The following is a 13,595-nucleotide window of genomic DNA, read 5'->3' on the forward strand; positions in this document are numbered from 1 at the left end:
GGTGCTGCGAACCATAAGGTAAAACTCGCGCCCAGGCCTAGGCAAAGGAGGCTATGACCATTTACAATTTGGCTACTCCTTCATACATCCATGCTGAAATTTATCATTTTGAGTCCTTCTTCGTTGAAGATTGTCAAGTGTTCTCAGATTCTGACATCCTTGAAGAGGTAGCCCAATGGGTTCTTGACCCTGGTCACACCAGGGGAAACAGAAACAATACCTCGACTCTATCACCCCTCGCTGACACTTGAAAACCCTCTTGGGCAGAAATATGAAGGAGAAACAAGAGGACCAATATGATATCTTTTCTACCCTATATGAAATCAAGTGTGCCCAATGGTACCAACGTTTGTGCTTGGAGAGATAGGATACTAGGATAGCTCACTTGGAGAGGCATCTTCAATGTGATGAAAAGTCACCAGCTCCTCTAGGTTCCATTGCCAAAGATCCTGCCCCTGACTTCCTCGGTTTCCTGATTTCTGTTATGTATTCCAATAGTACGTATATATGTAGTTCAACAGTAGATAACCTATTTATTTTCAACCATTGTTTTATTTTGCTTACACTTTAATATCCGTAAGCGATCAATATATCTAGTTTCCCTTGTGACAAATTGTACAACTTAATTAAACATAGACATCACAAAATTATATCAATGTTCTAAAATAATACCAATATTAATTCACAAAATTTCTTATATATATTTATAATTTATTAATTTTCTTTACTACAAACCTTATATACGACTTAAAATTACTCATAAATTATAAAAATTTACTTAAACATAAATTATAAAAATTTACTTAAACATAGACGTAACAAAATTGTAGCAATATTCTAAAGTAATACCAATATTAATTCACAATTGTTTTTTACACCATTTCTTTTATATATATTTATATTTTATTAATTTTCTTCTGCTACAGACCTTACTATACAACTTAAAATTGATCCTAGATTATAAGTCTTCTTATTTTAAGGTCAGAGTAACCTCTTCTCCATACCGCCTCCCAACGTAAAAGCCTCTTCTTTCCCCAACATAAAAACGAAACCAGGGGTGAAAAAAATATATATAAATCCCCAGCACGTGTAGCATGACAATCTTTTGGAAATAATGGAAGGTTAATTGTCGTGTTTCCGTCTCGTTTCATGTATATATACAGCAATTCAAATTTAGTGCCGTGGTCGTGGATTTGAATGAAATTGCACCACTCCAGAGTTTGAGTCTGAAGACTTGCGGTTGAGGGTATTACTTTATAATTGCAAAGGGGAAGGGAGAGCAGGGTTTGGAAGGATGGAGTTCCTGACGACAATAATCACCATGGTGCTTGTATTAGCCCTCTTACCCTTGCTGCTATGGCGTCGTCGTCAACAAAGCCGTCCAGCTGAGGAGGTAAAAATATACTTCTATTATTTTAACATTTTTGTTTTCCAAGCTTATTGGCTTGGAGTCGGAGGCAGAGGAATTGCCCTTACCGCAAAAAATGGTCGGAATCGACGTAAAAGAATTTCAAAAAATCTTGTAGAGACAGTGTTTGAATCATGTTTTTGATGGTGGAAATGGATTCAGCACCATCAGAAATGTCTAAGACACTTGAAATTGAAATTGTGAAATTTAATAATTATAACTTGGATTTCCAAAAATCCTAATCAGATTTTCTCTAAATAAAACCGGAATTTCTATTCTATAATTTTCCGGACAATTCCTCCATCTAGTCAAACTACTGCTATTAGCCTCCCCTTGACGATTAAATTTTATTTCTTCAAGAATAATATTTAATTCAATACAGCCCTCATGTTTTAACCTGATTGCCTCTTACACTGAAAATTAAATCCGCTGTAAGTATTCTAATAAGTTGGAAAGTTTCTTTATTACTACCCTAAAAAATTGACCATACTATATATATATTTTTTTTCCAATTCAAGGCAAAGGTGAAGAATTTAGTACAATTATATAGAGAATTGTTATACATTAAGACCAGACATTTAGATTTAATGAGATTGCCCATATTTGTAGGAAAAAAAATAAAAATAGGACGGATACATTAACCTGGCCGATCCACTAAAAAATTCTCCGTTTTCTAAAATGCGATTGCCGTACTATCCCTTATGTTAAACCATGTTTCTGTAGTTTTAGCGAACCACTAAAAATTTGGAACATGATATAATATACAAGATACCTCTTGGACGATGCGGTTGTCTGCCATTATGAAAATGGTAAATTTTGATAGAAAAGACAATGCAAGATTATTTTAGAAAATATACGGTATTGTTTGTCATATATAGAAAATATAACTTGGAGGAGATGTTTTTGTTGTTTGATACACGAATTGAATTATTAGTTCAGAGCAGAGGATAATTCTGAACTGAATAGCAATCATTTCACTCAAAATTATTTTGGGGTCTTGGAATTAATACAAGTAAAGACTCAAGGTAATCTAATTTTATATGATATGAAGTCCGTGGTCAATATGTTCACCAAAGCCATGACATCACAGATCATTAAAGAAAAGGCATGTAAATTTTTCTTTCTTTCTTAAAGGTAGTAAATTTTTCTTTCTTTTTTAGGTAGTGACATTACGGAAAAACTTCCTGACCCTACCTTTCCCCTTATCTTTAGGATGATACTCAGGTTAGACCTTGGATTTTTCAGGGCACAAAGTCAGGTCAACAACAGGGCTCAAAAGCCTTTACAACAACATACTTGTTAAGAGTTTTATATGTGACTTCTGATAATTGAAACTTGTTAAGAGTTTAATCTGTGACTTCTGCGAACTGAAACTAGGTGAGGAAGGATAGCTGTCTTCTCAACCACATGAACTAGACACAATTAACAAAAGGAATGTAAAATGATTTTTAAACCATTTTTTTAAAGATTTATAGTTGATTGAAAATTGATATACGTTTCTGATGGAATGGAATTTACCTATTTTTGCTTAGATACTTTTTATGCTATTCATCTATATATTCAAATTTGTCTTTTGAATGGTCAATTGCAAAGCTCTTTAGTTGTTTTGGAGGATCAGTGCTCTTTTGGGGAAGCGTTTGAGTTTGTTTTGCCTGGTCAATGGTGATAATATTATTCTAAGTGTTTATTAATCTGGCCAAATTTGTGCTCTTGCCTGTTTTATTATTGGTGGCTATGTTGTGGTCGAAATACTAACTTCAGAGGACTGTTATGGGTAAGATCCAGTATCGGATCACAATAGCGGCCACTATTCACCTTACTATCAAGATGTTCAAATTTTCCTGACCCTTCGGTTTCAACATTTTCAAATTTTTGCCGCACAGACTAACACATCTATGGAAAATATAACCTAAATGGAGCGAAATTAAACCCGCTAGCTACCACTCAAGAGCTATTGTTCTTTGACATGTTGGGTTCGAAATACTTAAATGCTAAAGTTTTACAAGTTTTTTTTGGACGGAAACATTACCACTTTTCAATTTCCAGTGCCACTGCTGACTACTTTGAAAGTATAATTGTAATATGTATACCACAAATAGCGTCAATTGTCAGTGTGGAATTGTTTTACTGTAGCTGCAAATGTAAGCATTAGAAAACGGTTCAGAGCTTATGCGGAAACCGATACGACCATTTGTGTTTTGCTTTCTTCCATGGCTTATTTTTGTTTCTTCCACTGAAAAGACATTTGTTTTTAGAAATTATATCGTTTGATTTCTTTGCTTAAAAGTAGTTAAGGTGTTACATGTTTTTTTATACTTTTTTCCACAGGCTCTCTTTATTGCATATTGACTTGTGTCATGCTTGTAGTGATGTGTTAAATACTGGACTATGCAATTTTTTTAGAAGTGGTTACCTTGGACCAATACTCTGTTCTCATCAACTTGATTTAAGGATAACATCAAAATAATAATCAAGTTTAGCTTGCAAAGACGTGACAGTAAGGGGAAAATTCAAGCTGTGTGAAATGATAATTTTGCTAATCCTCAGTCTTTTTCCCCAAATTTTGCTAATCCTCAGTTGAATTGAATGCTTAACAATATCTTTTATTGGTTATTGATATGTTAGTCCTATTGCAATTACTGGATTTAATCAAAGGCATTTATTTCGCCTATTAAGGCAATTGGGACCCATTACTACCTTCTAAAATTGGTTTAATGCAACTGAATATTGTTTAGTTGCATTTTTAAGTGCTTTCCTAAATTTCCAATCTTAATATATTTATTATTTATTAGAAAATGAATTGGAAGTTATTTTGAGAGATTTGTGAATTCAGATAGATTATGAGATTGAAAACAATGTTAATTGCTTTCATATATACTTAACTCAATTGGGAATTCAGGTTCCTGTTGTCAATACAACGGTCAGGCAACCTGGAACTCGGCGGATGCGAAGGCGTCATGTTGGAAGCACTTCATCTTCAACTGTCGCTTCAGAAGGTATATGATGCCTCACAAACATTCACTCTTCATGTAATTTTTAACAGATGCGTTAAACGTTTATTGTCTAGTTAATGCACCATGCATTAACTAGATAATTGAAACGTTTATTTTGTATGATAATTGCCCCTTCTTTCCCAAAAACATGCATTTTATTTTTTATTTTGTATGATTTTTCTTTCTAGAATAATATGTGATAATTTAATACAGGAAGGAACAGATGTTCTCTATTGTTGTGAGATAGGAAATTGTAACGCACCCTAAGCTCACTTCTGGGGGCATATATCTGGCATAACTGTAATACAATTCCTTAGCTTTTCCCAATAGTATCAAGCCCCAACATATCTGGCATACATGCAATACGAGTTCTTAGCTCTGCCCAATAGTATCAAGCCCTAACAACATGCATACACCAACAATCTCTCTCACATACTCTGCTCAACAATCAAGGCTCTGCCCAATACATTAGCACTGATAAACCTCAACAACTCTGTCCTCTCAACATTCAACAATACTTTCTCTTGCTCAATATATGCATCAAACCCTAACAACAACATCAACTCTCGCTCTAGTTCATCACAACAACAAACTCGGATTCACAAGATCCATATAACTATGCCTTCAATTAGCAATATTCTAACGCAACGTGCACTCAAGGACTCTAGCACTATCACTCCATTATGTATAAAGGCTACAACAATACTAGTGCAATATCATAACCCCAATAGTAGCATCACACACCTACTACAACCATACAGACAAATGCAATATACCAATAATTCAAAAACATAAGATCTACAGTAGCATATAAGTAAATACTCTCTCAATCCTACTGTAGCAACATCATTCCACATAAGGATAGGTCATAAGCCTCTGCAAGAGATGGCCACAGAACTTGATTTATCCTCTAGCATGCCGAACTAAGTCTCAGTAAAAGGATTGGTTAACCCAGCTAATAGGAATTGTTGTCGCCTGATATGCACAACTCAATGTGGGCAAAGTCCTAATCCTACCAGGTGTGGTCTTTCAGGCACAACACTCGGAGAGGGGGCTGTCACCTATTCCCAACTCTCTTCATTTAGGTTCTCTCCTTGTTAAACCAAGCGGGGGTGGTCCCTAGAGATGATTCTAAGAAGAAAACTTGCTAAGGATAACAAGCTCTAGGAGATTAACAATATTAGTTGAATTATTTAAGGCTTTACCAATTTAGCAACTTGAATTAGATCTTAAGATGGGATTGACTAGCAAGTATGAACAATTAGGAGCATATAACAATCAACAATTTAGATAAATCGATTATGTTTACTAGATATCCTGCAAGACAAATATAGTCAGGCCAGTGCCAAATATTCTTGCAAGGAATATATGCTCACAATGAATCAACAATACTTGCAAATGAGAAACATCAAGAAAATCAACAAGTTAAGCAAGGGGTTAGTGACATGCAACAACAAGAGATTATGCACTGCTTGAGATATGAGCAATGGAAATAAAACAAGACTTGCAAGATAAATAGAACTTATACTTGTGTGAAAGAGAGATGCTCCAAAAGATAGAACGATATCAATAAACAATGAGCATATACTTGAAATTGACAAGTATAAGAGTGATAAAATGTAATGCTTGCAAGTAGAATGAAATGCTCACAATTCAACTTGTACAACAACCAATTGTAAAATGAAATAATGTTATGTGAGTGTGTGATGATAGAGTGTTCTTGGTGAATTTTAATTAAAGCCTATTCTACGGTGAGGCTTCCCCTCAATCTCTCAAAACTTGGTAAGGTGAATTGCAAGAAGGCTAGGATGTGGAGGCACTTGTCCTTCATTAACGATACCCACCTAGACTTCAAGACAACTGACGTGCCTTCATTCCTACAAGGGCTCAGCCACAAGAGAACTGCGAGGTCATGTGTTTTAACCTTTGCTCCAAACTCAAATTAATTGAATTGAATGAAAGTTAGGGAAGTATCCTAAAATTTCTATCAACCAAGCTTATGCTTGGAGGCAAATTTTAGAGAATGCAAAACAAGATCTAAGATGCAAATTAGAGAATTAACACAAGTGCTCAAATTGATATGCAATTATAAACCAAAATGCTCAAAATGTGAAATGACTTATTGAGATATCAATTAGAAATATCACTTCACTTATAATTGTCCAATTCAATTGGTTATAATGTGCTTTAAGAGTGTTCAATGACCAATAGGGCAAATATGGAATATACAATGAAACACAAGTAAATAAAATGCTAATTAGATATAGATGTTAAAGAAACTACTCAACTAGAACGCAAATGAGACCAAGAATAAAGCTACTCAAATGCAATTTAGATCAAGTAGTGAAACAAGTGATTAGAGGATTAGAAACTAGATCTACTAATTAGATAATGCAAGAAACTAAACTAATCTAGCGAGCGAGTGACTAATCAATCAAGAAGCTCTCCCACCAAATGAGGAGAAGGGATACCATGGGGAAAACCCCAAGCACCCTCAAGAAAATCCTTTTATTATTATTACTAGAGAAGAGCCTCTTAGATAGTAAGGGAGGGTTTCAAAATCTTCAAGGAGGGTTTACAAGATTATAAATCTTTGAAAGAGGAAAACCCTTCCTCAAGATACAAGACATCAATGAGGAAGTTACAAGGCTTATAGAAATAAATTACAATGAGATTCCTTCAATAATTTCGCTCAAACCTTAGCTGCACTAGATGAAGAGATTTGTGCACAAGGAGAGAGGGAAAGAACGTCTATTTCTCATGGCTAGGAGAGAAAAGGCCTCAAAGAATTTATCTTAAATTTACAAGCCCTCAATGAAGGATTCCTTAAAAAAAAATTGCTTGAATTTCTCCCCAAGAATTTCGCTCAAGAGACTAGAGTCCAAGAAGGAAGAGCTATCGCATGAGAAGAGAAAAAGAGCCTCTCTTATGCTTGCGACTAAGAGAAATAGGCTCACAAAAATGAAGACGGCCTTCCACAAAAAATCGATCTCAATTTACAAGCCTCAAACGATGGATCAATCCAAAAATCGAACCAGAAAATGGCTTGAAATCCTAGCCGTCTAGCCTCCTAGAGGCAGATTTGCGTAAGGGTTTGGAGGAAAAATAAATGGCTCAAGATCACGATCAAGTGTAGGCTTGAGGCTTCATTTTTTTTTTCGATGAGTTTCTTCTTCAAATCCAAAGCGTTCACCTGCAAAAAAATTGTGAGAAATTCCAAGCCCAAAACCCTCCTTACAACTAGATCTGCGCAGGCCAAAGAGATAGAGACAAATGCATACAAGAAAAATAAATTTATATACAATGAGGGTTAAAAAAATATACAAAATATTTACAAAATTTACAAAGTTGTTAGCCCAAAGAGTATGAGTAGAAACTCCGCTTTTGGGAAACAAAAATAGAGCTCTAAACTAGCCAAATGATTCAGTCAAATCACAATAATAGAGATAAATTTTGAAATATAAAATGATATCAAGCAAATGATATCCCTTAAAAAAAAATTCTCAAATGATAAGCCCTTGAGAGAGGCTAATGTGGTTTCTTTCACTTCTATGCTTGAGAGTTGGTTAGTTCAACTGAAAACGTCTCCAAACGCTCAAGGATTGATTCAAAATAAATATTTCTACACACCTCCAAAATATATTGTTAGATCCAAATGGGATTGGATAGTACAATCAAAAGGAAGACTATGGGTTTAACCGAAAACCCACTAGCACTTCTAGATCTAGAGTATTTCTCCAATCCAAGTATCAATGCAAGATAACTATACACCAATAAATTCACAATGGCAAATGGAAATAACAATTAATAACACTAGTAGAACATTGAGCACAATGAATTAGTAAAATATTACCATAGTCAAGGAAGAGTAACAACACAAAATTTCCCCCAAAAGCTTTCTTTATTATTTAGAAAATATCCAGTACATATCAGAGTTTCCAGAGCCAAGACCCTGATTACATGATCATCAAATGTTACAATGAGGAGCCAAGGACTCAATTTATAGAAAATTGAGAGAGTGGAGTCTCTTCAAGTGAAAATGGTTAGTTCCAAGGCTTGATCCATGTCAAATTTTTTTAATCCCTTGATGAGCTACTCAGATCTCTAGGAGGGAATTCGTTTGCCTTGAAGGAGCTGGATTGACCCAAAATTTGATCCCGGAGTGGTTTGGACCACTAAAATACTTTTCTCAATTTTTCTCCTCAAGAATCTCTCATTCAAAATAAACCATCATGGACCATTCCTTTAAAAAATTGATTTTTTCTAGGTCATTGACTTCTTTTCTGGACCATTGAATTTTTCCTTGGACCATTTCTTCTTGGTAAATGGAATTCCCACAAATTTTGACTTGACTTCAATATTTGGTAATTTCCATCTCATTTTTTATAATTTTCACTTGGAGAGAACTTTTATTTGTCTCTCATTTTATTTTCTGGCTAATTTTTGGCTAATTAATTGCCATTTTTTGCCAAAAATTAGAAAAATGGGTAAATGATGGGTGATGCCATAATTTTCCACCCTCAAAGTGTGTCTAAATAGAAAGTTGAGGTGTCGAGGTCTAATTTTGAGTACTCATACCCCCTACAACCTCTATAGACAACACTTATTACATTTTACATCAAATATTACATAAAATTTCCGTTCAAAAGAGAAATTTTGACAATTAAAAATTGACCCCTAGACATAGCCAAAATTTGTGAAACTTTAGACTAGATCTAGTATGGCATTTTACATTGATTTTATACACTAGGACTCACCTAGGACTTTACCATGAAACCTCGTTCCAACTTTGGGGCATATTCGAGAGAAAAATTTAACCAATTATTTAGTGTTGAGAAACACAAATAATTAGCTAAGGAAAAAAAACTCCCTAGAGTGAAAACTCTAGGAAAATCCTAAGCTACTTAGGCGTGTTACATGTCTCAATTCTCATCATACTAAGATCATGTTCAAATGGAAATAACAATTAATAACACTAGGAGAACATTGAGCACAATGAATCAGTAAAATATTACCATAGCCAAGGAAGAGTAACAACACAAAATTTCCCCCAATAACTTTCTTTATTATTTAGACAATATCCAGTACATATCAGAGTTTCTAGAGCCAAGACCCTGATTACATGATCACCAAATGTTACAATGAGGAGCCAAGGACTCAATTTATAGAAAAATGAGAGAGTGGAGCCTCTCCAAGTGAAAATGGCTAGTTCCAAGGCTTGATCCATGTCAAAATTTTTTAATCCCTTGATGAGCTACTTAGATCTCTCGGAGGGAATTCATTTGCCTTGAAGAAGTAGCTGGATTGACCCAAAATTTGATCCCGGAGTGGTTTGGACCACTAAAATACTTTTCTCAAATTTTCTCCTCAAGAATATCTCATTCAAAATAAACCATCATGGACCATTCCTTTAAAAAATTGATTTTGCTAGGTCATTGACTTCTTTTCCGGACCATTGAATTTTTCCTTGGACCATTTCTTCTTGGTAAATGGAATTCCCACAAATTTTGACTTGACTTCAATATTTGGTAATTTCCATCTCATTTTTTATAATTTTCACTTGGAGAGAATTTATTTATTTTTATTTTTTCTTTTGTTGTGTTCTGGCTAATTAATTTCCATTTTTTGCCAAAAATTATAAAAATGGGTAAATGAAGGGTGATGCTATAATTTTCCACTCTCAAAGTGTGTCTAAATAGAAAGTTGAGGTGTTGAGGTCTAATTTGTACTCATACCCCCTACAACCTCTATAGACAACACTTATTACATTTTACATCAAATATTACATAAAATTTCCGTTCAAAAGAGAAATTTTGACAAATAAAAACTGACCCCTAGACATAGCCAAAATTTGTGAAACTTTAGACATGATCTAGTATGGCATTTTACATTGACTTTATACACTAGGACTCACCTAGGACTTTACCATGAAACCTCACTCCAACTTTGGGGGATATTCGAGAGAAAAATTTAACCAATTATTTAGTGTTGAGAAACACAAATAATTAGCTAAGGAAAAAAAACTCCCTAGAGTGAAAACTCTAGCAAAATCCTAAGCTACTTAGGCATGTTACATGTCTCAATTCTCATCATACTAGAATCATTTTCAAATTGAAATAACAATTAATAACACTAGTAGAACATTGAGCACAATGAATCAGTAAAATATTACCATAGTCAAGGAAGAGTAACAACACAAAATTTCCCCCAAAAACTTTCTTTATTATTTAGAAAATATCCAGTACATATCAGAGTTTCCAGAGCCAAGACGCTGATTACATGATCATCAAATGTTACAATGAGGAGCCAAGGACTCAATTTATAGAAAAATGAGAGACTGGAGCCTCTCCAAGTGAAAATGGCTAGTTCCAAGGCTTGATCCATGTCAAAATTTTTTAATCCCTTGATGAGCTACTCAGATCTCTAGGAGGGAATTCGTTTGCCTTGAAGAAGGAGTTGGATTGACCCAAAATTTGATCCTGGAGTGGTTTGGAGTCTGGACCACTAAAATACTTTTCTCAAATTTTCTCCTCAAGAACCTCTCTTTCAAAATAAACCATCATGGACCATTCCTTCAAAAAATTGATTTTTGCTAGGTCATTGACTTCTTTTCTGGACCATTGAATTTTTCCTTGAACCATTTCTTCTTGGTAAATGAAATTCCCACAAATTTTGACTTGACTTCAATATTTGGTAATTTCCATCTCATTTTTTGCTAATTAATTGCCATTTTTTGCCAAAAATTAGAAAAATGGGTAAATGAGGGGTGATGCCATAATTTTCCACCCTCAAAGTGTGTCTAAATAGAATGTTGAGGTGTTGAGGTCTAATTTTGAGTACTCATACCCCCTACAACCTCTATAGACAACACTTATTACATTTTACATCAAATATTACATAAAATTTCCGTTCAAAAGATAAATTTTGACGATTAAAAACTGACCTCTCGACATAGCCAAAATTTGAGAAACTTTAGACTGTAGGAATTTGCAGGGTAAGTTCCTCAGACAGAACACCAAAGGACACCGCTCACAACCAGATCGCAGATCAATACACCAGTATTTTAACGTGGTTAAAACCCTCAAAGAGGGAAACAGTCCACGGCCTGAGCCAACGCGTTCACTTCAGGCAATTTATTAATAAAAGAATGAAAATTTACATAAGCTTCTCTCATAGACGGATTACCCTACAAATGACCCTCCATGCGCTTTAAATAGAAATCATGGACCAATCGGGTGTCAAGCCACAGATCAAGTGTCGGTAATACCGAGGAGAGAATGAACCGTCGGATCACTACATATCGTGACCATCGGATTGTAAGTTACAAAATGTACAAGGTAAAGAAACACACTTCACCTAACTCTATACTCTATACTAGACCAAGTTGTACTTAACTATATCCTATGTGTCAGAATATCCTAACATCCCTCCTTAAGAACAACTTGGGATAGGATTGAAGGATTTACAAATATGACACAATAGGAGAAGGAAGGAGGCACTAGAGCCTATCCCCCCTTAGTGACAACTTCCTGAACGCCAACCATAAATCGAAGTTTAGTGAACTTCGCCTCTGTGAGAGCCTTTGTGAAGATGTCTGCAACTTGATCATCTGTTGAACAATATTGCACTTCAAGAACATGGTCATGGATGAGCTTTCTGATGAAGTGCATGTGCAGTTCAATGTGTTTGCTGCGCTGATGTTGGACTGGATCTTTGCATAGCTGAATGGCACTTTGATTATCACACCAAAGTGTAGTCGGATGCTGCTGCTGAAAGCCAAACTTTGACAGGATCTGACGAAGCCACAAGGCTTCCTTACTAGCTTCTACGGCACCACGATACTCTGCTTCTGCGGATGAAAGAGAAATGGCACCTTGTTTCTTGCAAGCCCATGTAATAGGTCCTGAACCAAGAGTGAACACATAACCGGCAGTAGACTTCCGATCATCAGGGTCACCAGCCCAATCGGAATTAGTGAAACCAACCAATAGAGGAGATGCTTCGGCACTGTAATGAATCCCAAACTGAACTGTACCTCGAACATAACGAAGTATTCTTTTAGCTGCTTTCCAATGACTTTCACGGGGGTTTTGCATGAACCGAGCAACAAGGCCAACAGCAAAGGAAAGGTCAGGACGAGTATGGGTTAGATACAAAAGTTTTCCTACAAGTTGACGGTATAAGGTAGCATCAACTTCAGGAGAAGTACAAGTGACTGAAAGTTTGACTCCAGACTGAAAGGGAGAAGGGGCTGGCTTACAGTCTTCCATGTGAAAGTGGCGTAGAATATCACAGGCATACTTGGACTGAGAAAGGGAAATACCTTCCTTGGATTGCAAGACTTGAAGACCGAGAAAATAATGTAAGTGTCCTAAGTCTGTCATTTCAAACTTCCTTTTAAGGCTAGACTTCACATGGTTGATAAGGTTGGGATCACTACCAGTCAGGATAAGATCATCAACATAAAGAACAAGAATGATAAGAGATTTGCCCACTTTCTTGGTGTAGACAGTATTGTCAGAATGACACCTAGAAAAGCCAGATTCTAAAAGAAAGTTATCCATTTTGGCATACCAAGCTCGAGGAGCTTGTTTGAGACCATAAAGGGATTTCTTAAGCCGACATACAAGGCTAGAGTCTGTTTGTATAAAGCCAATAGGTTGTTCCATGTAGATTTCTTCATGCAAGTCCCCATGCAAGAAGGCAGATTTAACATCCATCTGATGGACTTCCCATTTGAACGAGGCAGCAAGGGAAAGAACAAGGCGGATAGAGTTCATTTTGGCAACAGGGGAGAAGGTTTCAGTGTAGTCAATGCCTTCAACCTGTGAAAAACCTTTAGCAACAAGACGAGCTTTATGTTTATCAACTTTCCCATCTGGTCCATACTTGGTTCTGTAAACCCATTTGCATCTAACAAGTTTTCGTCCCTTTGGTAGAGGAACAAGATCCCATGTATCATTTGCCAATAATGAATGATATTCTTCATTCATAGCTGCTTCCCAATCTGGATGGCCTGAAGCTTCTGCAAAGGTGTTAGGATCATAATTTACTGGAGCTTGAGCCAGTAAAGAAGAGGCTCTCTCGAACTGAGAACGTGTACGTCGCTGATCTGTAGGATCACCGGCAAGATCACCTGCTGCATCTCGAGTAGCACGAACCCATTTTGGAAGCTGAGGCGTTGAAGGAGGATC

General features: G+C 35.8%; 1 protein-coding gene across 1 annotated transcript in view; it reads left to right on the plus strand.

The window, feature by feature from the left end:
- The first annotated feature begins 1,002 nt into the window (after positions 1–1,002).
- LOC149251573 (DDRGK domain protein) overlaps positions 1,003–13,595 on the plus strand; it is a 123,459-nt gene continuing 110,866 nt past the window's right edge. Inside the window, exons 1-2 of the mRNA XM_089459514.1 lie at positions 1,003–1,393; positions 4,308–4,404. Coding sequence (XP_089315640.1) covers positions 1,295–1,393; positions 4,308–4,404 — 196 coding nt within the window. The 5' untranslated portion in view covers positions 1,003–1,294. The remainder of the gene's footprint in view (positions 1,394–4,307; positions 4,405–13,595) is intronic.

Source organism: Pinus tabuliformis, chromosome 7 (assembly GCF_031772625.1).
Source record: "Pinus tabuliformis cultivar Carrire ecotype Pingquan chromosome 7, CPIR1, whole genome shotgun sequence".
NCBI lineage: Eukaryota > Viridiplantae > Streptophyta > Pinopsida > Pinales > Pinaceae > Pinus > Pinus tabuliformis.